The following is a 24,626-nucleotide window of genomic DNA, read 5'->3' on the forward strand; positions in this document are numbered from 1 at the left end:
GAGTTCGCTCCGGCGGAGGCATTGTGGTGGGCTGGGGGGTGGGAGGCACCGCGGCGCCAAGGCCCGAGTTGGCGCTTGAGTCTTGGGAGAAACCGCCCCCCGCCCCCCTGCCCCCCCCCCCACAGCCTCCAGACTGGAGAGCACAGCGCGGCCGGCTTGCGGGGCCGGGGAAGCAGCGCGCGAGGTGGGGGGCGCCGGGGCCGTTCCGGGCGCCAGGGCGGGGCGGAGGGCGCCAGGCGGGGGCCGCCTGCGCGGCAAGCGCCCCGCAGCCCGGCCCAGGACGGCCGCCAGGGAGCGCTGCGGGCTCCCGCTCGCCCGCCCCCCGGTAGGCGGGGCCGCGCTCTCCCCGCAGCCGCCGCCGCAGCCGCCGCCTGGGCCGCCCCGTGTCCCCGGTGGAGCCGCCGCCGCCGCCGCCGGGAGCTCGATGCGGACGGAGCCCGGGCCGGGCCATGGGGATCCTCAGCATCACGGACCAGGTCAGCCCTCCTGTCCTTGCCCGCTTCCTCCTTCCAGGGTCCGGCGCCGCCGCCACGCGAGCCCGGGGATGTGCGGCCTAGGCTGGGCCCGAGCCCGGGGCTCCCGCGGCTCCCGCCCCGCCCCACGCCGTGCTCCCCTCAACCGAGCCGGTGTCCTTGGGGGCCTGGCGACCGGCCAACATGCCGCGGGAGTCCCCTGCAGCCAGGACCCCAGAGCGGAGCACCTCCAGCGACGCCCCTCATCAAACCAGGTGTCCCCCCCGCCCCCCACCCCCGGTTCCGCTCCGGCCCGCTCTCTGAACGCCGGTTCTTCCTGCAGCCGCCTCTGGTCCAGGCCATCTTTAGCCGAGATGTGGAGGAAGTGCGTTCCCTCCTCTCGCAGAAGGAGAACATTAATGTACTGGTGAGTTGGGATCAGGGAGGATGGGGAGCCAGTAATCTGGGCCCTGGTGTTCTGGACCCCTCCCAACCAGTGGGGCGGCTCCGTGGCTCCTTGGCTCGGATGAGGCCGCAGCTCTTTCTACCCAGGGATGGGCGCCTGCTCTACATTTGGAGATGGAGAGCAGGTCAGGCTTGAAGCATAGACCAGTGGAGCTGAGGATGCCCAGAAACGGTGTTCTCTTCTGAACCATCAGTGTCTGCAGCGCCCCCACCCCTCCTGGAAGAAGGAGACTGCCTCACAGCCCCTTGGCCCTGACCCCCTGACTCCCTGACTCCACCCTCCCTAGGTGCTTGTTTTGACCTAAGACAGGCATTTAGAAGGCTGCAGAACCTATGGGAAGAGGTGGGGGAAAGGCCTGGAGCTCTAAGACTTGGGCTAGGGTCCTTTATAGTTCCCCGACCGCCACAGCTGCTGCTCTTTTCTGCCTTCCCAGGACCAAGAGAGGCGGACCCCATTGCATGCTGCTGCCTACGTAGGCGATGTCCCCATCCTCCAGTTGCTACTGATGTCAGGTGAAAGTGGGGAGCTGGAAGGTGTGGCACCTAGGAGGGGACCTGAGGGAAGAGCCTTTTTTTTTTTCCCCATATCCAAGAATTGTTCTCTGGTACTGGGTCCGGGAGAGGCTTCATCTCTGTCCATATTCCTTAGCCTAATTACTGGCTTCCTTCCTTGCTGTCCACCTCCCACCAAAAGAGGAAATTCTATCCCCACAGGTGCTAATGTCAATGCTAAGGACACACTGTGGCTGACCCCTCTTCATCGTGCTGCTGCTTCCCGAAATGAGGTATCGGCCTCCTCTGTCCTTTCACCCTCTCAAAGAGGATGAGTTGGCTAAAGGTGGAAGTTAAGGATTGGAGAGCCTCAGCTGTCTGCGTACAAGCTGGGCTACCCCTAGGTCAGGAGACTAGACCTTGGCCCCTCCCTCCTACCCCTAGAATTGGCTGGTAAGGGGGGGCTGAGTGTTGCCAGCTGATGTGACGTCAGGGGAGAGCTTAACACTGGGCTGGCAGACGGCAGGGGGCCCTGCTGCCAGGCCTGAGTGACTCATCCCTCCCTGGGGGGCCTCCTTGGAGCCCGATCCCCCTCTGGGCACTGAGATTTCTTACCTTGTGAAGGAGGCATTGAGGGTAGTGATCTGTTGCATCCCTGCCCCTCAAGCAGCATGAAAGTTGACAGCCAGAGGTCAAACATGCCTCATCAGTTGGGTCCATCAACCTGAGGGGGGGGCGGGGGTTGAGGGAAGGGGGCTAAGGAGACCTCTCTCTTGGTTCGATGGTCAGTTCCCTGGCTCCGACCACCAGGGGGAGGGACTAAGGCCAATGAGAAAGGGGTGGGCTGTGATTAAGAGTAGGCTTTTAGCCTGAGTTTTAGAGAGGAACCAGCATCTGTTTGTTACTGAGGTAATGGTGGAAAGGATTTTGGTGCCTATGGAAGGACTGAAGGAGGGTATTCGGGGCCTTAAGGTAGCAGGAGCATGTATTTTTCCTAGTGAAAAGTAGTGAGCGATTGGGATCCTCTATATATATGAATTTGCTTGGTCGTGGCTGCATGTGTGGGTGAAGATTTTCAGGGTCTGGGTTGGGGAGGTGGCTTGAGGAAGAAGAAGGGACCATGCTTTCCTCACCAAGGCAGGGAAGGTTTTAAACTCTAAGAAGATCCAGAAGATGGGAAGTAGGCATTGAGCAGCTACGTATGTTGGAAAAATGAGAAGAGACTCTGTGCTGGGGGGCTGAGGGGATGGGGCCACATGGGCCATGCTGACCTGTTCTTCCCTCCGCTATTTGTTTCACCTCCTACTTCCCCTCTCTCTTCTGTCGTATCCCCTGCTCCTTAACAGAAGGTGCTGGGACTGCTGCTGGCACATTCAGCAGATGTGAACGCCCGGGACAAGCTGTGGCAGACACCATTGCATGTGGCTGCCGCCAACCGGGCCACGAAGTGTGCTGAGGCCCTGGCACCCCTGTTGAGTAGCCTCAACGTGGCTGACAGGAGTGGGCGCAGTGCCCTGCACCACGCGGTGCATAGTGGGCATCTAGAGGTGAGGACTGCTCCGACCCATACCCAGCCTACTCCTGTTCCTCCCCTCCCCTCCCCTCCTCTCCCCTCCCCTCCCCTTCCCTTTCTTCCCCACCCAAACCCACTCCACCCCACCCCACTCACCTTCCTCTGCTTCTGGGCCATCAGGTCTGGAGAGAAGCAACCTGGGTGACTATATAGACAGTTGGGCTCAAGCACCAAATGAATGATTGGGTTAGATTGAAATACTTGACTTGGACTTGAAGTCCAAGGTAAACTCTCTGAAGTTGCGGGGAAAATGTGTGCCTACATGCCTTCTTCTGGAGCGAGTGTCCGTGTTTTTCAAAATGTTTTAGAAGATTTTTCAAAAGAATTCAAGAACCACCAGACCATATCAAGAGACTCCCTTGAGTTTCCCTCAAACTTCCAGACCTGTATGGGATCTCCTTCTTAGTATCTGCTTCCTCTGTTCCCTCTAGTTCTCCAGATTGTTCTGTTCAAGAACAAAGACATTTGGCTGCCTCAGCCTTTCAGGAGCGGAGGCCTCTGCCCTTAGGGACAGTGAGAGCACGAGCGTGGCTCTGAACCGTGTTTTTCATGCCCTGATACAGACGGTGAGCCTGCTCCTGAACAAGGGGGCCAGCCTGAATGTCTGCGACAAAAAGGAACGGCAGCCTCTGCACTGGGCGGCTTTTCTAGGTGAGAAAGGGTTCATGGAAAGAGGAGGAATTTTTTTTTTTTTTTTTAAGATTTTATTTATTTGACAGAGACACAGCGAGAGAGGGAACACAAGCAGGGGGAGTGGGAGAGGGAGAAGCAGGCTTCCTGCTGAGCAGGGAGCCCGACGCAGGGCTCGATCCCAGGACCCTGGGATCATGCCCTGGGCTGAAGGCAGATGCTTAACGACTGAGCCACCCAGGGACCCCAAGAGGAGGAATTTGACATTTAGGATTTCTGAAGCTGGGATGGGGGTCGCAGCCTTTGGAGAGAGGCACTGGGGGTCTTAGTTCACCCTCCACCCCCTTGAGAGCTGTCTCTTTCTTCCTAGGGCATTTGGAGGTCCTGAAGCTGCTGGTGGCACGAGGAGCGGACCTGGGCTGCAAGGACCGCAAGGGCTACGGGCTGCTCCACACGGCTGCTGCCAGTGGCCAGCTCGAAGTGGTGAAGTACCTGCTCCGGCTGGGGGCCGAGGTCAGGGTGCCGAGCACGGGCCGGGCGCTAAGGGCGGGGAGGTGGAGGCCAGAGCCCGCGTGCGGAGATGTGAGGGTGCTGGGATTGTGGGAGTGGTTTGGGGAGGTCGGCAGGATACGGTGGGATGTGATGAACGGTGCTTGCCGTAAGGAACAGGCTCAGTTTATTGAGTCAGGAGCCTGAGGTGTCTCGGGCGGTTTTTGGAATTCTGGGATTCTCTAGGCTATCTGTGCCGGTGTCCATTTTATTTAAACTGATACCTCCCTATCTCCTTACCTGCACCCCTGGAAATCCAGATCGACGAGCCCAACGCTTTTGGAAACACAGCTTTGCACATCGCCTGCTACCTGGGCCAGGATGCTGTGGCTATTGAGCTGGTCAATGCGGGAGCCAATGTCAACCAGCCGAATGACAAGGGCTTCACGCCACTGCATGTGGCTGCAGTCTCCACCAATGGCGCTCTCTGCTTGGAGCTGTTGGTCAATAATGGGGCTGATGTCAACTACCAGGTGCCTGAAGGGATGAGGCCGCAGCCTGGCTCTGAGAGTCCTGGGAGAGGAACTTGGCTCTGGGGGTCCTGACCATATCTTCCCCTCTGGATAACTTTGGGGAATCGCCCACTTGCCCCCTGGGTTGATCAGACCTTGCCAGGGACCCAGGAGAGTGTGGACTGAGCAGATGTCCACAGGACCAGTCCATCCTCAGAGATGTGTCCTTTTGAAAGGGGAATAGGGCCTTCTCAGTGACTTGCATTGAAAAAAAAATTGCTATATTTTCACAGAGCAAGGAAGGGAAAAGTCCTCTGCACATGGCTGCTATCCATGGTCGTTTCACCCGCTCCCAGATCCTCATCCAGAATGGTATGGACTCGGGAGACTTTGTGCCCTCTTCTCCTGCTCCCCCAGAGAACTCATCCCTAGAAACCCCTTCGTTTCCTTATTCTGCCTCCCACACCACCTTCAGGGTGGGCACCTGTAGCTCTGAGCAAGGCACCTGTGGAAATGGCCCTGGTCTGCATGCCCCGTCTCCTAAGACTTACAAACAACGTAACACACGTGGCAGGCTTAGCCTGGGACGTGGCACGTAACCAGCACTCACGAGGTAGCTGGCTAGTGGGAGCGGTCTGGAGCCAAAGGTCGGCCTGAGTTTGTGCATCCCCTCTCAGGCAGCGAGATTGATTGTGCCGACAAATTTGGGAACACGCCACTGCACGTGGCTGCTCGCTACGGACACGAGCTGCTCATCAGCACCCTCATGACCAATGGCGCGGATACCGCCCGGTGAGTCAGGGCCCCTCGGCCCTCCGGTCAAACGTGGAGGCACAAAGAAGCTTGCCGAAAGGAAGCTCGCACAACCTCGCAGTCTCCTGGGCTGGAGGGGGGCGGCGCAGAAAAGAGGTCTACACCTGGTCTGTCCTGGACCTAAGGACTGAGTGTCTCAACTTCTCCCTAGGCGCGGCATTCATGACATGTTCCCTCTGCACTTAGCTGTTCTCTTTGGATTCTCTGACTGTTGCCGTAAGCTTCTTTCCTCAGGTATGTGCTGACTGGGTGGGGGGTCGGCCCTCTCCCCACTCCGCCCGGCGCCCTCAGATGGGATCTGTGGCTGTTCTGGGCCTGCAGGTCAGCTGTACAGCATTGTATCTTCACTCAGCAATGAGCACGTGCTTTCAGCTGGGTTTGACATCAACACGCCTGACAACCTTGGCCGCACCTGTCTTCATGCTGCTGCTTCCGGAGGGTGAGTTCTCTTCTCTCTCTCCCAGGCGCCGAGAGGAGATCTGGGCGAGGGTGTGGGCCCTTCTCTGCTGCCCAGATCTCTCCCCCGCGTCGCAGCAGAAAGGGCCGACCAGCGCCGACCTTCCTCAGCCCCTCCCTGTGCCTGTGGCTGCTCTTTGAGGCGCTCGCTCTCTTAGCCCTCATCCTCTTTCCGTTTAGGAACGTTGAGTGTCTTAATTTGCTGTTGAGCAGTGGAGCTGACTTGAGGAGGAGAGACAAATTTGGAAGGTGTGTCGATGTGCAGGGGCAGACGTGGGGACTGCCGGGGAGGAGAGCGGGGAGGGCGTGGGAGGGGCTTGGAGACTGCGGAGGAGAGCGGTACACAGCAGTGCCGGGCTGCTCGTCTGCTTGCCTGTGCGTCTGTCCTTGGCTCTCGCGCCATCCTCCTTCCCGTCCTCCACGCAGGACCTCACTGCACTATGCAGCCGCCAATGGCAGCTACCAGTGTGCAGTCACGCTGGTGACGGCCGGCGCGGGCGTCAATGAGGCCGACTGTAAAGGCTGCTCTCCCCTGCACTACGCTGCTGCCTCTGACACTTACAGGAGGTGAGAGTCCCACTTTGGCCTTCTCAGCCCTGCTCACCTCCCTGAGCCGCTCCCGACTTCACTGTCTGTACTCCAGAGCGGAACCCCACTCATCTTCCAGCCACGATGCTGAAGAGGACGAGCCGCTGAAGGAGTCCCGCAGGAAGGAGGCCTTCTTGTGAGTGGCTGAGCAGAGTCCCGGGACACGCTTTCCCGGCAGTGTCAGCTCTGGCCCTGCCGCTCTCCCGCCCCCTCCAAATCCTGCCCCCTCACTTGCGCTGCTCGCAGCCGGCCCGCCCGCCCGCAGTGCGTTGGGAGCACTCTGAGCTTAGTCCTGGACTAAGTACTGTGGGTAAAAGCAAAAGTGTGAGACCTAGTTCCTTCCTCAGGGAGCAGATGGTCTTCTTGAGAGAGTCAGAATAGCTAAACATGCCAAATCGTTTATCTATTCTGTAAGAATTAAGTGAGGCTTTACTTATTAGGTACGAAGTACTGTGCTAGGTACCAGGGATAAAAGATGAATTACCCTCAGGGCATCTGGGTGGCTCAGTTAAGCGTCAGACTCTTGATTTCGCTCAGGTCAGGATCTCAGGGTCGTGAGATCAAGCCTGGCGTCAGGCTCTGCACTGGGCTTGGAGGCTGCTTGAGAATCTCTCTCTACCTCTCCTGCTGCCCTCCCGCCTCCCTCTCTCTAAAAAAAAAAAAAAAAGAATTACCTCAAATTTCTGGCCTTTGAAAACTAATAATCTGTTGGGAATGAAGGGACACTTAGGCATTCTAACGTAAGATGTTACCGATAGGGAGAATGGTGCAGAGTACATGGGAACTCGAGACTATTTTCACAGTCTTTCTATAAATCTACAAGTGTTCTGAAACGAAAGGGTTGTTTTTTTTTTAAGAAGGATACTTTCAATCGAAGAACCTCAACTGTGTGACCTTTGACAACTTAACCTCTCTGTGCCTCGATTTCCTTAACCGTGGTAGGAATAAGAATAGTACCATAGGGTCATGACGTGGACTGAGTGATTTCATACACACGAAGTGCTCAGAACAGTGCTTGACACGTAGTAAGTGCTAACTATTATTACTACAGCTAGTACTTCTAAGCTGACCCTACTGGGAAGGGTGCCAAGGGAGTACAGAGCACCTCACTGGGAGGGTTGGGGAAGGCCTCACAGAGGAGAGGAGGCTGGGAACGAGTTTGGGATGAGTAGGACTTCTTCGGATGGGTTGGAAGGAAAGGGCGGTCGAGACAGGGCTCGGCAGGTCTGGAAGTGGGCGGGAAGTGTTGATCAGCGTATCGATAGCTGGCAATTGTATTCTGGGTTCTCTAGGAGAGCGTCCCAAGGATCAAGGAAGGCATTGAAGCCAGAGCAGTGCAGGGCTGATGTGAAGGAGGTGGCGGGTCTGGAGCTGGGGTTGAATGTGCAGGAGTTAGCCTACATAGAGCAGAGGACGGGTGTTGGCCAGCTAGGCCTGGAGGAGCTCCCTTGCCCCTCTCCTCTGCTCTTTCCACAACCGGGTCCTCCCCAGCTGGGCCTGTCCCTGCCTCACAGTCTGCCCGTGTCCCCCAGCTGTCTGGAGTTCTTACTGGATAACGGTGCAGACCCCTCCCTGCGGGACAGGCAGGGCTACACAGCTGTGCACTATGCAGCCGCCTACGGCAACAGACAGAACCTCGAACTGGTACGTGTGGGGTCTGGCCTGGAGCAGAGGGAGCAGGGCGCACAGCCACCTTTGTGTCTCTGGATTCTGAAGCCAAGGGGTGGTTGACTCAGATGTGGTCTCTAGCTCCGGGGGCTTAGGGGATTACTGGGGGGGGAGTGGATAACATTTTAGGAGTTCGAGAACCTCAGTCCCTACTTTCCTGTCTATTGCAGCTCTTAGAAATGTCCTTTAACTGCCTGGAGGATGTGGAGAGCACCATTCCAGTCAGCCCTTTGCACTTAGCTGTGAGTCCCCAGTCCTTTCCCCCTGCCTCCCTTGTCCTTACCTGCCCCAGGCCCACGCACAGGCGCGAGCACTTGGGACTCTGTCCTGGCTTCTGCCTTCCTGTGGGCATGTGGCAAGCAGGCCGTGGTCTGGGGAGGGTGGGCATGGTGCAGGTTGAGAGCCTGAGAGGCCCGAGAAGCTCGTGGGGAGGACTGCTACCTGGAGTTTCCCCATGGGGCCCAAGAGCAGAGTGGGGGCGGTGTCCCGAGCTGTACCCGGCGGTTGCCTGCCCCGCCCCCCCAGGCCTACAACGGTCACTGTGAAGCCCTGAAGACACTGGCTGAGACGCTGGTGAATCTGGATGTAAGGGACCACAAGGGCCGGACCGCGCTCTTCCTGGCCACCGAGCGAGGCTCTACTGAGTGTGTGGAGGTGCTTACGGCCCACGGCGCCTCTGCACTCATCAAGGAGCGCAAACGCAAGTGGACACCCCTGCACGCTGCTGGTTAGCATGCCCTCCAGGCTCTTCCCTCCCCTTGCCACACCGGGCCTCGGAGACTGGTCCCCCTGTGAGCCCTCCTGAATGGGGTTAGGGTTGGGAGTGGAGCAGGGTGAGGAGAGTGGAAACTTCAAGTCCTGATTCATGGCTTCCTATCCCCCAAGACTTTGGCCTGCCCCCCAGGTCTTCCCATAATCTCCACCCTTGAGTCCTTTATGCTTGGCCTGGCTGCCTCCTTGCCCTTGACCGTGCCCTGACGCAGACCCTTTTCTCCTAGCTGCCTCTGGCCACACTGATTCCCTGCACTTGCTGATCGACAGTGGGGAACGAGCTGACATCACAGATGTCATGGATGCCTATGGACAGTGAGTGTGGGCCAGGGGCAGGATGCAGCTTTTCCTGTCCCTGCAGGCCCTCACCTTTCTCCTGCCCCCTCCGTAGAACCCCACTGATGCTGGCCATCATGAATGGCCACGTGGATTGTGTCCATCTGCTGCTAGAGAAAGGATCCACGGCTGATGCTGCTGACCTCCGGGGCCGCACCGCCCTCCACCGTGGGGTGAGTGACCTCCTGGGTGGGGCTGCTCACAGACAGGGCTGGACATGGGAGCACAGGACCCATCAGCAGTAGGACAGCAGGCTGTCTAGCAGGTGGGCAGTATTTTGTGCCCAGGGTCTTGCTGGGCCTTACTGTGTTTGCTCCAGGGTGAGTGTCTGACGTCCGTAGCAGATCTCCCTGATTCCCTTGCTCTGTAACCTCATACAGCCGCGTGCTCACTGCCCACACTCTGCTCCAGGATACCCAGACTCTGGTCCTGGCCCACTGGCTAACGATGCCACTATCTCAGGCCTTCTCCACGATCAGCTGGCCTAAAGCTGTCTCCCTCATTCCAGGGGATGCTTCGATCCCTAAGTCCTCTTACTCCGCCATTTGTCCCCTACTCCAGAGTGCCAGAATTAAGTCTTGCCATCCTGGTTTTCTGTTGGCATAGAGAGGATGAAGGAAGGAGATGCTGAGTCCTAACATTTAGAGTCGTCGTTGTAAAGACAAGGCTTGTTGCCCTGGAAGTGGCTCTTATTCCGGGGCGAGCTCCCGTGACTGGCTTTCAGACAGGGAGGGGCCCGTCACCCTCCCTCACACCATCACGTCGCCCACAGGCAGTGACTGGCTGTGAGGACTGCCTGGCTGCCCTGCTGGACCACGACGCATTTGTGCTGTGCCGAGACTTCAAGGGCCGCACCCCCATTCACCTGGCCTCCGCCTGTGGCCACACCGCGGTGCTGCGGACCCTGCTGCAGGCTGCCCTCTCCACAGACCCCCTGGATGCTGGCGTGGATTACAGCGGATACTCGCCCATGCACTGGGCCTCCTACACTGGTGCGGGCCCGGGGCCGCAGCGGGCGCAGGAGCGAGGGAGCGGCGTGGGGCAGGGCAGACCGGGACAGAGACCGAGGCCCCGTGGGTTGAGGGTGGGAGCCGGGGTAAGCCGGATCTGGCCGTGGGGCGTCTAGAGATGGCACTGGGCAGAGACGGCCATCGTCCCTCTCCACCCCGCCGCTCTTGCTTTCTTCTGCTCAGGACATGAAGACTGTCTGGAGTTGCTACTTGAACATAGCCCGTTTTCATACCTGGAGGGAAACCCCTTCACTCCTTTGCACTGTGCAGTGTAAGTCCCTTCCTGCGCCTCAGCCCTGCTCGAGGGTCTGTGACCGGGGCTTAGGACAGGCATTCTCTTTCCCTCGTCCCTCCTGCTGAGCCTTCCTCTTCCCCCAGAATTAATAACCAGGACAGCACCACAGAGATGCTGCTGGGAGCTCTGGGTGCCAAGATTGTGAACAGCCGAGATGCCAAAGGACGGTGAGTAGCGGAAGGCTTCGGGAGAAGCCTCGATTGCCTCTGGCCTCTTTCTGCCCAGGCGAACGAGACTTCCCTTTTCGCTCTGCCCTGACCGCCCCCCTCCCCCGCCCCCGCAGGACCCCTCTTCACGCCGCTGCCTTCGCGGACAATCTATCTGGGCTCCGGATGCTGCTGCAGCATCAAGCCGAGGTGAACGCCACTGACCACACTGGCCGCACCGCGCTCATGACGGCGGCCGAGAACGGCCAGACCGCTGCTGTGGGTGTGTAGGGGCCGTGTGTGGAAGGGAGGAGCGCCCCTGGGGCTTCTGCAGGACGGGGCGGCCCTGCCTGTGGCGGGGCTCGGGAAGCAGGAGGCATGCCTTTGGGTAGTTCAGCCTCTGCAGATGGCACGCGAAGTGGACGCAACCCGGAGGGCCGGGGGCCGCGAGGGCTGCCGCTCTGGGGGGAAGGCGTCAGTCCTCTGCCCCCTTTCCCTTGCAGAGTTTCTGCTGTATCGGGGGAAGGCAGACCTTACTGTGCTGGATGAGAACAAGAACACTGCCCTCCACTTGGCTTGTAGCAAGGTACGGCCCGGATCGGTGGTGGCGAGGGCCGCGTCCGGGGCAGGGCTTGACGAGGGGGCGGGTCGGCGCGGCTAGAGAGCGGCCTGGAGCGGCCATCAGGGTTGTGCAGCCTGTGTAGCTCCTTGTCCTCCCGCCGGTCTGCCCGGCGCCCGCTCTGCAGCCTGTCTGCTCCCCCTCCACCTCTGTCCCTCTCCCTCAGGGCCATGAGAAGTGTGCCCTCATGATCCTGGCGGAGACCCAAGACCTTGGCCTCATCAATGCTACCAACAGTGCGCTGCAGATGTGAGTGCCTGGGAAGGGGGCTCCTGGCTGGGGGGGCAGGTGGGTGAAGAAGGGGCCCCCCGCCTTCCAGGGCTTCTCTGGAACTCACAGGATTTGTTCGGCACTCGTGCTGCTCCGGCTGGCTGTGGAAGGGCAGCGTGGTACCCTGTGGACTTCTTGTTCCTGTTTCCTTTCTTTCAAGGCCACTCCACATTGCTGCCCGGAACGGTCTAGCTTCTGTGGTGCAGGCCCTGCTGAGTCGTGGGGCCACAGTGCTGGCTGTGGATGAAGAAGGTGGGTGGGGTCCAGAGCTCCCCGCCTCTCCCAGGTTTGGGGTCAGGGACAGTCTTTAGGAGGTGACTTCTTAACCTTGCTACAAACTGGGGTTTTTTTTCCCAGGGGATCTCTTCAGAGCAGGGACCCAATACCATATACTAGAGTCTGTGAGGGCAGTCTGACAGAACTGGTGGAGCCGGCAGGGCCCTTGGGAAGACCTCCCACACACCTCAGCCTCCCAGCCTTGTGTCCCCTGTCCTCCGCCCTTTACCCCACACTGTGACAGTCTGCCCGTCAGCAACCCCCTCCCCCCCCCCCCCGCCCCAGCCCTTGTCAGCCTTGAATTCCGGTGGTACTAGCTGCTTGCCTGTCTCGGCTCCCCTCCGCAGATGAGAGCTCAGGGCCGGGGAGGTGGGTGGAGCCCCGGGGATGCAGAACCCCATGCCTCAGTGCCCCCTCTGTCTTGCAGGTCACACCCCAGCGCTGGCCTGCGCCCCCAACAAAGACGTGGCCGACTGCCTGGCCTTGATCCTCTCCACCATGAAGCCTTTCCCACCCAAGGACGCCGTCAGTCCCTTCAGCTTCAGCCTGCTCAAGAACTGCGGCATCGCAGCAGCCAAGACGGTGGGTGGCTGCGGCGCCCTGCCCCACGGGGCCTCCTGCCCCTACAGCCAGGAGCGGCACGGCGCCATCGGGTTAGACGGCTGCTACTCGGAGTAGCCCCCCTTCAGTGTCCCTCCCCCTGCCGGTGGCTTGATATCTTATTCTATTTATTTAGAGAAAGTCTATACATTTAGGGCACTTTAAAGGAGAACACGACTGGGTGGGGGGGACAGAGAGGGGGGGAAAGCACTGGGGAGCAGCTGCTCACCCCTTTGCCACACCATCCTGGCCTGGCAGGGATCTGGGACCGACAGGGAGCACCCCAGGCCCTTGGCACCCCCAGGGCAACCCCTTCTGCCAAGTGTCCCCAAATGATTGCTAAATGCCTGGCTACCCTCTCTTTTACCCCATCTCTCAGTTCCCCCTTTCTGCTGCCAGCTCCCCCCACCCTTCCCTCTGTCTCTCCTCTCTGTGTCCCCCTCCCCCTGCCCCTACTGCCAGGCAGATCCCTCCTCTTCTTCCATACCCATCACTGCCTCCCTGCTCGGCTGGCCCCTCCATCCCCGCAGCAGTGAGAAGCCTTAATTTCTGGTACTGTGTGAGCACTCTGGGGGTGTCCCCCTCCCCCTTCAGGGGCAGCTAGTGGATGAGGGGGGAGGGTATTTAGCACTGGGGCCTGGAGCTTTTCCCCCACTTCTGTACCCCATCACCCCTGAAGTTCAAATGCAAAACACTTGAAGCAGCAACTACTGTACCTGGGCCCCAATCCTGCACTCTCCCCTGGCTCCTCATATGCAAATCAAGGGCTGGTTCTGCCCCCACAGCCTGCTCCTCCCCGACTCCCTTCCACTCCTGGCCTGGCCCCTAACCACGCACTTTAACCTTGCTTCTTTCTTTTAACTTCTTTTGGGAGGGCAGAGCCTGTGGCCATTCCCTCCCTGGCTCCCCTCTCCCTTAACTTTGAGGCTTGTCATGAATTTTTAAGTAAGCATTTTATCCTTTAGGGGAAGAAACAAATTAATTTCCTGCCCATTTCAACACCACAGCCCTAGTATGTCCTGTGTGTTTCAGGCATGTGTTTGCATGTGTGGGGAGGGAAGGACCATGTTCTTCCTCCTGTGCCCCCCAAACCCATAGTCCCTCTGTGCGCCCACCTTCCGTTATGTCCAAGAGTACCCACCGCCCCCAGTCACTCCTGATCTGAAGCCAAAGATGGTGGGAGGGGCAGGGCAGACTAGGGACCGCGGCTACTCGGGACCCCGGCTTCCCCTCCGGTGTGAGGCTGAAGCTCTGATCTAGGGAGCGACGAATACACGCTGAGGCTCGGTCCCTGCCCTCCCGGCCACAGGGAGAGATGGGATTGAGCTAGGGGCTGCACTGAGAAGATTCCTAAAAGTCGCACCCCAAAAGCCAAACTGGGCCGGAGTGAGGAGGGGGCAGTTTTCTCTCTAAATGTAGCATTGAATTTGGCCCTGGTCCCTTCCAACGCCCTGTCCATCCATCTCCCAGCTAAGCCTCCTGGACAGTTGGACCCACTCCCATAGCCCAGTGTTCCCTTCCTCACACTCAATACCTCAGCCAGGGGCCAAGACACAGAACTTGAATAGAGGTCATGCCCCCTCCACCCCCACAGTGCATCCTTGCCCAGTTTGGCTGCCATCAGTATTGTCCCCTGAGAACTGGACAGGCTTCGTTTACACAGTACAGGGTCTCCCCTGGGGGATCCCTCGGTCTCCTTCCCCCACCCACGCTTGCTTTGTTCACGACCTCACCCACTTCAGTTGTGTCCCCTGCAAGTCTTGCCGCCCTCGCCAAGGGGGGGGCTGAGGGGAAAGGGGGGCATCCCAGGGACCCCTCCCTCCCTAACAGATACCCTTAACCATACCTCATGCTGGTTCCCTGAAGGCTGGGGTGTTTGTCCAAGTCCTTATTCTTTTTGTCATGGTCTCTTTTTATCCCCTCTTTCTGTGTCTTGCTTCCCCCAACCCTCAGTTCCTAAACCATTTCAAAGCTTCCAAATGACCATTATTGGTGAGAAGGATTGTGCAGCTTTTAGTTTTTAGTTTTGTTTTCAAAGCCAAAGGGCCTTGCGACGCCCCTCTTGCCCACCTCCCTTCACACCCTGTCCTCCCCTATACGACAATCAATGTGACCTCTCTTAAGGGCTGCAGCCCCCCACCCCCAACCCTGCTCGTTCTGCAAAGCTTGCCCCTAACTTCAACTCTCTCTCCTGAAATCTTCCCATTCCACCCCCTCCCTCTCATTTTGGTGCTGGGAATTAGGTGACGGGGGGGGGGCAGGGGGAGCAGAGAGATGGGTCCTCCAGAGAAGACTCTCGGGGTATCAGTCGTGTTCTCCTTTATCAATGTTTGGCGATGACAGGAAGAAACTGAGTATTTGTCAGGAGCCCCATTGTTTTGCTAGATGAGATTTCTGGAGGCTGCCTGTTCCCCTGCTGCCCCTTCAGCACACCGTCAGCAGTGCTGGGGCAGGTCATGGGGAGTCCTCTGCCCCTCCTCGTGTGGCTGTGAGGAGGCGTGGAGGACAAGCAGCCTCCTCTCCTTATGCCAAAGGAAATCCCACACCCCACCCCGGGCTCCCCAGCCCCTAGTGTTTTTTGAAGTGTTTTGACCATTCTCATGGCCACTGCATATTTATTTTAATGTTAAGATTTTTTTTTTAAAACCTCTTTGACTTAAACGGGTGTGGAGAAGTAAAACAGGCAGAATGCCCCCCAATCTTAAGGGGGTAGGGTGGGGAGGAAACACCTCCTTCCCTCCGCCCTCCCTCTTCCCTCCCCCTCTCCCCACCGCAGCTCTAAAGCACTTGCTTCAAGTAATAAGCACTTTTGAGAAAAGGCCTATTTTTAAGTGAGGACCCTGGGAGCAGCCCCAGGTCCCAGCAAAGGAGACAGAGCGAGGGCTACATAGGAGACAGGGAAACAGGCTTGTGAATCAGAGGGCGAGTTGAAAAGAGCCAGTTTTTAGTTTCTGATTTTTGGGGAGATGTTTCTGATTGGGCGGTGGCTTTGGTAGGGTTGTGTACCATCCTTCAGAAAAACAAATGGCACAAACTGTGGGTCCCAGGATGGGCCAACAGACCCGGGTCACTGCCACTGTCCAACCGAGACTGACGGGCCACCTCCCCCGCTGTGGCCCCCTGAGCCATAGGACTGCTGAAAACCACTGAATGTACAGCCCAGGTTGGGGTGGGGAGCAGCCCCTGGGGGAGGGGGCTTCTCCTTCTGTTTGGTGCTGTGGGGGGTGGGAGAGAGGAGACTGAGGGACTGCCACCCCACTTAGACATGTGTTCCTTGGGGTGGAGGGGCTGAGGAGGGCCGCCTCCTTCTCCAACCCCAGCATGGCCCCTCTTCCTTCCTCATCCCTATCCGTTTGACTGTAAGTCCAGCTCACCTTTGCCTTCAATATGTAACCAAAGGAAAACTCAATACTGTTTCCACCGCTGTCTGCCCACCCGAGCACCTTCTTACTCCCCGGACCTAGAAGGGGAGGAGAGGCTGGGGGTGGGGTGGGGGGTGCGGGGCCAGAGGGAACGGTTCTGCAGCTGTACCCCCGGAACCTCCTCTGGGGTCTTAGAAGGGACCCCGAGAGGTGAGGGCGGGGCCTGGCTGGAGGGGCTGGGAGCAGGCCCACTCTATCTTGTGCACAGGAGTGTTTCTTCGTCTAAATGACTCCGTGACTGCGCTCCAGCAGGGAGGCCCCTTCCTCCTTCCCTCTCCGCCATTTCTCCCCCTCTCCCCACACCCCGTGTTCATCCCCACCTCCCCTTCCCACCGCAAAGGAAAATAGCCTTACAGACCCTAGCCCAGAAGCCCTCCTCCTGGGGCAAACCAGTATGGGGCCCCATCCCACCTAGTTTGAACCCTACCTTTTAAGAAGGAGGGATAAGGAGCAAAGCAGCCCCTTCCCCTCTAATTGTGGTGGCTCCAGCCCTCCGCGGCCTTGACCCAGGTTGGGCAAGGGCGGAGGCAAGGAATCTTTGAGGACCAAGCCCAGTGGTCTGGGAAGAGGGAGGTAGAGAGGGAAGGGCCTGACTTGGGGACTCCCTCCTCCCGACCCAACCCTAGAGAAGCGACCAAATCCCAGAGATGGGAGGAAGCTGGGGTGGGGAGGGTCTGTTCTATGAATTACTTGAAGGTACTGACTCCGAGGCTGCTGTTGCCCACTTAGGTGTGAGGGGGACACTGTCACTGCATTTGGGAGGGCAGGGGGTGGCGGGTGACGAGAGCGTCCGCCCTTGGCCCTCGCTCGCTCCTGCTAGGCCCTTTCCCTGGGGGAGCCTGGCTTTGCCCCCCAGGGAAGTCGGGGAGAGCCTTCCCCTCCCATCTCCATCCCTCACTCTGGGCACCCTCTCCAATTGCACTAAAGTAGCTGTTGTGCCAGTCTTACCCCCACACCAGGGTGGGGTCTCTGCTTCCAGTCCTTTCTCCCCCGACTGCCTCTGCTCCTGTCCCGGACAATCTCCTTGTTCCCCTGTATTCCTGGATAGCTCAGCTTTGTATGTGTGTGTTTGGGGGGTGGGGGTGGGTTCTGGCTGGAGTGGGTTTGGTAGGGGTTTGGGAAGGGCTAGGGGCAAGATGGAGGACAAAGTCTCCTACCCCCTTCCTCAACTCCAAGCCACAGAAGCCTGGGAGGGAGGGTGCCTACTCTCGCTGCCGCGTGTCTTGCAGATGTGCCAAAATGGGGGTGGGGGGTGGGAAGGGGAGGGGAGGGGAGGGTGCCTGGCAGAGCGGCCCCCAGGGTGGCTCTCTCAAAGCAATACAGTCCCTCCTGCCTGGGGGACGGCAAGACAGGGGAGAGGGTTGGGTTGGGGACCTGGGGGTTCCCTGTGTACAGCTGTGTATATTCAGGGGTGTTCTCTGTCTGGTACCCGCTGTGGGCGTCTCCGTGTGTGTGAACCTCCCCTTCCCCGTGCCCTGCATGACCTGTGATGCTGCAGACACCACCATCCTGTGTGCAGGGGTGTGTTGGGGGCACCGGGGGGCATGTTTCATGTCCAGTTGCCCCCTCCACCCTGTGACCCATGTACTCGGTTGTAGGAAGTAAAGAGAACTGAGCACAATTCACTGGATTCTAGTTGAATCTTTCTCTAAGCAATTCTCCCGTTCCCGCCCTTCTCCCTGCCTCAGACCCACCTGTGGTGCTAGCGTTGGGGTCGGGGGTGTTTAATGCTGGTGGGCAGCAATAAAGGGCACACCTGCCCAGATGCCTGTATCCCCAGGGTGCTGAGGGCAGCAGGAAAAAGTGGGGACCTTGCGGTGCATTTGCCCCACCCCTCCCCCTCCTCCCTGGGCTAAAGCACAATGCTCTCCCTGCAGATGGATGCACCCTGCACCCTCCAGGCCCCTGCTCATGCCCCCCCCCCGCCCCCACCTGCTTTGAGCCCTCCTCCCGCCACATCCTGGTTTTCTATGCTGTTTTGGTGCAAGTACAACTGTCGTAGTCATGGCTTTGGGATGGGTTCTGTTTATTAAAATCCTATTGCTCCTACTGGCCCTGTGTCCCGCCTCCATTCCTGTGGTTGGGGGGAAGGAAGGGCACCCTGGACGCCTTTCCAGTGGCCCCCATCAGCCCTCAGAGACCGGGGGCCACAGCCGCTCCTCCAGCAGGGCTATGGTGAGCATGAGGCCGCCCCCCAGCAGCAGCCCCAGCCCCTGCAGTAGCACGTGGGGCGCAGGCAGGGGCTCGGGGGGACGAAGCAGGGCAGGTAGCTGAAAGAAAGGAGGAATGTCAGGGTCCTGGCCTTGCCGCTGTCCCCCGAAGCATGAGAGGGAGGTGTCCGAAAGTACCGGCAGCCCCTCCGAACTCTTCCGGCCCTGGGGTCCGGCACCCTACAGGGTGGCCAGGCGGGGAGGTGGAGGGACCGGTACTTCCCTCCCCGCCGAACCCACCTCCCCGCTTCCCTAGCTTGCACCGCACCGCACCGCCCCACACCTCTCACCATGTCCACAAGGGCCACATAGAGGAAGACCCCAGCAGTGACCCCAAACACCCAGGGAGTGAGGGGGACAGGGCCCAAACTGAGCCCCACCCCCAGGGCTGCACCCCCTAGTCCCAGGGCTCCAGACACCAGGCTCAGCAGCAGCAGGCGCCGGAAGGGCAGCCCGGCCTGGAGCAGCATCGCGAAGTCACCTGTGGGGAAGAGAGGACAGGGTGGGAGGGAATAAGCCAGGGCTGGCCTCTCCTTTCTGGGGCCGCCCCACCCTTCTGCCCTTCCTACCCAGTTCGTGGGGGAGCTCGTGGCAGAAGACGGCTAGGGTGGTGCTGAGGCCACTGGAGAAGCCGTCGGTGAAGGCGGCACCTGGGGTCGGCAGGGTTGGAGGTCGTCAGTCTGGGGGAAAGCTCTCCCCGGGGGGCACGGCCGCCACCGTTCCCTCCTCTCCCCCACTTCCTGGGAGCCCCCTCCTAGGCCCTGCCTCCCTCCTTCCCCTCCCCTCGCACCTATGGCCAGCCCATCAGTGAGGTTGTGCAGACCGTCTCCCAGGAGCACCATCCACGTGATGTTGGCGCCACCGCCACCCTGGGGCCCGTGACTGTGGCCTTGGTGCCCAGTAGGGCCCGCGGCTGGCGGGGGCTGGCCGGCCTGCTCCCTGCGGCCCTGAGCTTCCGGCTCTGCAGGAAGGACAAGGACAGTGCTGGTGGCTGCCTGGGAGAGCTGGGAGCTGACTCTTCATTTTCTCCTCTGCTTACCTGGAGCTGCCTGTAGAGGCTGAAGGGCCATCCCACCGCCATCCTCCAGGTCCAGGGTCGGTCCTCCAAGAGCCTTTCTTTTTCGCCTGCAGCATCTCTGAAATGGGAGGGTATCCCTCCTGGTGGAGGAGGCAGCAGAGCCGGGGGCTAAGGAGAGGCCAGGCTGCCGGCTGGGAGACTGAACACCTGGGCTCTGTCTAGCGCTTGGGCTGTGTTTTGGCCTCTCCCCTCTTCCTAGATTGGTGGCTCCCTGTTTCTTGTTGACTTGAACTTGGGAGAGGGGGCCCTTTGGCCAGAAATCCTGGGTCTATGCGGAGGAGCCCCTGAGCGCTCACTGTTGGCTGTCAGGTCCTGCCCCCTCAGGCAAACGTCAGAGCGCCAGGAGCACCCTCGGCGCCTCACCTCCTGGCTTGTGTGGCCTGCTCTTGGCCAGAATTCTGGTTTTGGTGGAAGGAGGAGAAAAGGGTATCACTCACTGGTCTGAGCCCTGGACGCCGCAAAAGCCCTAGCATGTTCTCCAGCACAAAGAGCAGGAAGAGACCTCCAAGTACTGACAGTCCCGGTCCCAGGTCCTCCTCCGGTTGTCCGCTAGGTCCAGCGTGCTGCCCTCCTTGTGCCTGCCAGAGAGGGGGTCAGGGCAGACCCCAGAAGCCTGTGCACTGACAACACCCCCTCCTGTGGGGAAGGTGGCAAGCCTTCATTCCCTTTCTACTAGAAGGCTGCTGTGGGCTGCCGCCGGGGCCAGGGAGTGGAAGTGGGAGGGGAACCCTTGGGGACACGGAGGCTGTCCGCCACTGCGGGCGGGCGGGGCGAGGAAGGGGCTTGACGTACATGTGGCAGCAGGTGGAGCAGCGCGTCCCCACAAAGCGTGCCCACGGCCAGGGCCCCCAGGAAGCCCAGCAGGGGCCGCAATAGACGTGGTCCCAGGAGCCGCAGCAGTAGCAGGGAGAGGGGAGCGGGGAGGCTGAGCAGCAGGACTGCCAGGGCACTATGAACCAGGGCTGGGGAGAATCAGGGACTGAAGTTAGGCTAGGGATGGAGGCAGGGTCTCGGAAGCAAGGTGGGGCAGAGATACACTGCAAGGGGAGGCAGCACCCCCAGTGAACCCCTTGCTTGGCTAAGGGCCCACTCCCTACCAGGATTCAAGGCACCCTGCCACCCACTCTCACCCACTGACCAGACAGAAGATCCCCCGGGGGGGTTGGGGTTGGGGCCTGGATGCAGACGCGGCTGTCGATCTGATAAAGCAGGGCTGGACACAGCAGAGCAAACTGATGAGGGGTCAGAGGAGCAGCGGGGCTCAGGCCAAAATTGACCAGCAGCTGGGAGCCATTCAGACACTAGGGGAGTTGAGTTGGAGGTCATACATTGGGGCATCGCTGAGAACTGTGACTCAGATCTTTAATGTCTGTCCTTCTGTTGCATGGACTCCTGGGTCTATCCAGGGTCCCCTTTGCTCACCCTGGCACGTGCGTCAGGGACTAGGGATAGTTCCGTATGATCAGTGTGTGTTAATTATCAGTGAACATTCAATCCAGTGCACTGTTCAATTCAGTACAGATTGGGTGCTAGTAAACAATTCCACCATCTCCCTCCTTCCCTCCCAAGGCCCTGATGATTTCATTGGTTTGGTGATGGAGTTGGTTGGACTAGAGCCCTCCATTGCAGAATCTTAGAAGGGAAAGAACTCGAAATGCCATCCAACCTTCCTCGCAACAGCCCTGTCACATGTTCATCTGGCCTTGGCTTGAATGCCCCCTGTGATGGGGTGCTTACCCTCGCCAGGCCCACTTCAGAGTTAGCTTTTGCTGCCCTCTGGTGTGCATGGAACAAGCTCACTTTCTGGCTGAAGACAGCCTTCCACTCGCTGCAGGTTTCCTCTCCAGAGAGCCAGCCCCAAATCCTACCCTGGGCTATTTCTGTGGATTCTCTGCTTTGCCTAGTGTGGTCCCTAAACCAGGTCTTGGAGATTTGGGTATGGGCTCATGCGCGTCGATCTCAGAGGAACCGTATTTCACTATTGGAATAACATAACCTAAGATCACACCTGGATTGGTTTTTTTTCTAAAATTAATTGTATTAAATTACTCTTTAGGGGGAACCTGGGTGGCTCAGTTGGTTTTTTTTTTTTTTTTTTTTTTAAGATTTTATTTATTTATTCGACAGAGGGAGACAGCCAGCGAGAGAGGGAACACAAGCAGGGGGAGCGGGAGAGGAAGAAGCAGGCTCATAGCTGAAGAGCCTGATGTGGGACTCGATCCTGTAACACCGGGATCACGCCCTGAGCCGAAGGCAAACGATTAACCGCTGTGCCACCCAGGCGCCCTGGCTCAGTTGGTTTAAGTGACTGCCTTCAGCTCAGGTCATGATCCTGGAGTCTCGGGATCGAGTCCCACATGGGCTCCCTGCTGGGCAGGGAGTCTGCTTCTCCCTCTGACCCTCCATCCTCTCACATTCTCTCTCTCTCTCATTCTCTCTCTCTCAAATAAATAAATAAAATCTTTAAAAAAAAATTTAGGGGTGCCTGGGTGGCTTAGTGAGTTAAGCGTCTGCCTTCGGCTCAGGTCATGATCCCAGGGTCCTGGGATCGAGCCCTGCATCGGCTTCCTGCTCAGCAGGGAGCCTGCTTCTCCCTCTCCCTCTCCCCCTTTCTGTCTCTTGTGCCCATGCTCTCTCTCTCTAATAAATAAATAAAATCTTTTAAAAACTAAATGACTCTTTAAACATTTCAGGCCATCTAAATCCCATGGTCCTTCCCCCGCACCTAGAGGTCACGAGACTCACATCCTCATTCAGATGGTCAGCCAGTGAATGGTCCAGCAGCAGAAGCCTGTGAAAGAGGTCCAGGCCCGAGGGCGCTGGCCCATGGGGTGATGCTGGGGCCTTTGGCTCCTCTGGGCCACCCCACCCCGAGGGACCCAGAGGCAGCGCCGCCCAGACATCCACACTCAGCTCGGGGTCCTGTGATCTGGAATGGATGGGATAGCAAGTCAGACTGGCTCATGTTCTTTAAGAAACTCCCCTTGAGGGGCGCCTGGGTGGTGCAGTCTGTTAAGCGTCGGTCTCTTGGTTTCAGCTCAAGTCATGATCTCAGGATCATGAGATCGAGCCCTGAATCGGGCTCTGAGCTCAGCGTGGAGTCCACTTAAGACTCTCTCTGCCCCTCCCCCCGCTCTCTTGCGCTCTCTCTCAAATAAATAAATCTTTAAAAAAGAAGAAAGAACACTCCCCTTGAGGCTCCTAGGGCGCTTAGGGGGAAAGGGAGGCACAGGCACTAGCTGGAGTTCCTGGGACCCAGAAACCGTGGAATGTCAGTTCTAGGAGGATTTGAGAATTATCCGTTTATATTAGGGTCTAGGAATGGGGAGGGGGGCGTGAGAATGAGAGACACTGGGGGAGGCAGCCAAAAATGCTACAAATTGGGAGCCAAGTCAGCCTGGAGACATTGAGCACTGGGACTAAGAGCAAGAGTTGAGGGCCCAGGGATTTGGCAGAAAGAATTAGAAGGCAGTAGAGGCAAGGGGCGGGGGTGGCACGTGAAGGAACACAGGGAGTCAGATTTTGAAAAATTTGTTTTTGTTTTTTTTTTTGTTTTTTTTTAAAGATTTTATTTATTTATTTATGTGACAGAGAGACAGCCAGCGAGAGAGGAAACACAAGCAGGGGGAGTGGGAGAGGAAGAAGCAGGCTCATAGCGGAGGAGCCTGATGTGGGGCTCGATCCCATAACGCTGGGATCACGCCCTGAGCTGAAGGCAGACGCTTAACGACTGCGCTACCCAGGCGCCCCCAGATTTTGAAAAATTTGTAATTCCAGGAATCTGATTTTAAGAAGCCAGAGCTAGGCCACTGGAGACTGATGCAAGCCCTGAGAAGAGCAGGGGATGTGGCATTTCGGGGTGTGGGTGGGGGAAGGGGTTAGTACCTGTGCGTGGAATTGTCTCCAGCTGGGGGTGTGGCCCGACCAGCTGGAGGCCCGTGGTGTCCCAGGCGAAGTGCCTGAACTCGGCCTAGCCCCAGGCTGTGGAGAAGCCGCGCTAGGCCCCCTGCGGTCAGTGTCCCGTTCTCCCCATACAGGCCAAACAGCTGGGCCAGGTAATGGTTCTGCTCCTGCTCGGCAGGGCCCAGGTTGGGGGCTGAGCCCCCTACCGAGCCCAAGGTCATCCACACACACAGGCCAGCCAGCAGATGACTCACTGGGGGCCCCATTATTGGGGGGACTGGCTTACAGGCTCTGGTTCCGGCTTCTACTCCCCTTGGAACATCCTGAGGACTGTGCCCTAGAGGAACAAGGAGGAAGGGACTGGGCTTCTGCTCTGCTGTCCAGCTCAGGCCCGGGGACCCTCACTCCTTGTACTGCCCCACCTTGATCCTAGCAGCAGCCCCCACTCCAGCCTCCTTTCTCCCTCCCCATTGCCTCCTTCTGGAACAGCGTCTTATTTGCCAGTTCCTAGAACACCTTCCTTGACCCAGAGTGCCTCCCTCACCTGATCCAGAGCTGACCGGCCATCCTGTTCCCAAAACCCCACTGCTCAATCCTGCCCCACCTGTCTCCCTCAAACCACAGGGACTCACCCTCTTTGGCAGTGTGAGAGCTGTCTCCTCAGGTCCTGGGCAGCCCTTATTGGGGACGCTAAGAAGTTCCTGAGTCAGGAAGGAGAGCAGGGCTCAGCCTCCAGGCGTCCAGGTGGAATGGAGGCCACGTCAGATAGGAGGCTGGGATGGACACCCCCCCCCCCCAACTCCTAGCCCACCTGCCTAGGGGCGGGGTCAGGGAGGGGAGGGGCCAGTGTGGGAAGGCTCACGTCAGAGAGGAGTTAATGGTTCACTGGTCTCTGGGGTGGGGGTCAAAGGTCAGTCTTGGCTGGGCCCCTGAGTAGGGAGGGGCCACCCTCTGCCCCTGGAAAAGCCACATGGCTAAAGAAAACCTGAGCCTGGCCTTTTCTTCTAAATAATTCACCCCACTATCCCAGTTGGTACCATTTTAGCCTTTCCCTGCATATCCTCCCACCCCCGCCACCTTACATCTGGTACTAGGCTTCCTTCATTTCCACCCCCCATTCCCCACATTCCCTAGGACAGTGGGATCCGGGTGTCCCTCAGCTGGAAAGGGGGTGAAGAGGCAGCTAGGTGGCAACCCCAGGTATGTGGGTAAGAAACCGTTCTTAGCAACTCCTTGTCCTAGCAGAGGAAGAGCCAGAGCTCTGGGAAATGATGACCAAGAAGGGGAAGCTCTGGTGGAAAGAGGAAAGAAGTGTCTGGGCTCCCCTCAGATGTCTCACCTGGCTTAAGATCAGGGGAGCAGTCTGATTAGGGCAAATGTCCAGGGGGTTGAGGCTAGCGTTACCTGACAGCAAGAGACTGGAAGGACGCCCAGAGGAAGGGGGACACAGCCTTCTTGGTTCCAGCTGTGGGGGGGTAGGCAGGCAGGCGGGCAAGGGTCACCTGCAGGGAGGGGGCAGGGGAGGGAACTACCTTAAAGGGGCAGGCCTGCT

General features: G+C 58.7%; 2 protein-coding genes across 4 annotated transcripts; one reads left to right on the plus strand and one right to left on the minus strand.

Moving 5' to 3' along the window:
- Positions 1-334: 334 nt before the first annotated feature.
- ANKRD52 (ankyrin repeat domain 52) lies at positions 335-17,504 on the plus strand. Of its 2 annotated transcripts, none has more exons than XM_045789880.2 (28): positions 335-476; positions 796-879; positions 1,352-1,430; positions 1,632-1,702; positions 2,756-2,956; positions 3,546-3,633; positions 3,983-4,125; positions 4,422-4,634; positions 4,907-4,985; positions 5,291-5,405; positions 5,578-5,660; positions 5,748-5,865; positions 6,063-6,131; positions 6,309-6,449; positions 6,526-6,606; positions 8,003-8,114; positions 8,309-8,380; positions 8,664-8,865; positions 9,137-9,224; positions 9,301-9,418; positions 10,018-10,237; positions 10,439-10,526; positions 10,634-10,717; positions 10,834-10,979; positions 11,200-11,282; positions 11,482-11,564; positions 11,746-11,837; positions 12,289-17,504. In XM_045789880.2, exons 1-28 carry the CDS (start codon positions 450-452, stop codon positions 12,537-12,539), a joined length of 3,231 nt encoding a protein of 1,076 aa, XP_045645836.1. In that variant the 5' UTR covers positions 335-449; the 3' UTR covers positions 12,540-17,504. The 2 variants fall into 2 exon arrangements, with proteins under 2 accessions (XP_045645836.1, XP_087725193.1); XM_087869067.1 differs by having other exon boundaries at positions 3,983-4,095.
- A 388-nt stretch (positions 17,505-17,892) lies between these two features.
- Positions 17,893-24,561, minus strand: SLC39A5 (solute carrier family 39 member 5). Of its 2 annotated transcripts, none has more exons than XM_045789881.2 (12): positions 24,479-24,561; positions 23,707-23,775; positions 23,057-23,411; positions 21,917-22,100; positions 20,310-20,472; positions 19,964-20,133; positions 19,609-19,749; positions 19,133-19,229; positions 18,884-19,054; positions 18,663-18,743; positions 18,384-18,574; positions 17,893-18,153 (listed from the first exon to the last, which is right to left on the minus strand). In XM_045789881.2, exons 3-12 carry the CDS (start codon positions 23,338-23,340, stop codon positions 18,010-18,012), a joined length of 1,626 nt encoding a protein of 541 aa, XP_045645837.1. In that variant the 5' UTR covers positions 23,341-23,411; positions 23,707-23,775; positions 24,479-24,561; the 3' UTR covers positions 17,893-18,009. The 2 variants fall into 2 exon arrangements, with proteins under 2 accessions (XP_045645837.1, XP_045645838.1); XM_045789882.2 differs by having other exon boundaries at positions 24,414-24,559.
- Positions 24,562-24,626: the final 65 nt, after the last annotated feature.

Source organism: Ursus americanus, chromosome 17 (assembly GCF_024610735.1).
Source record: "Ursus americanus isolate L20-20 chromosome 17, mUrsAme1.1.p, whole genome shotgun sequence".
NCBI lineage: Eukaryota > Metazoa > Chordata > Mammalia > Carnivora > Ursidae > Ursus > Ursus americanus.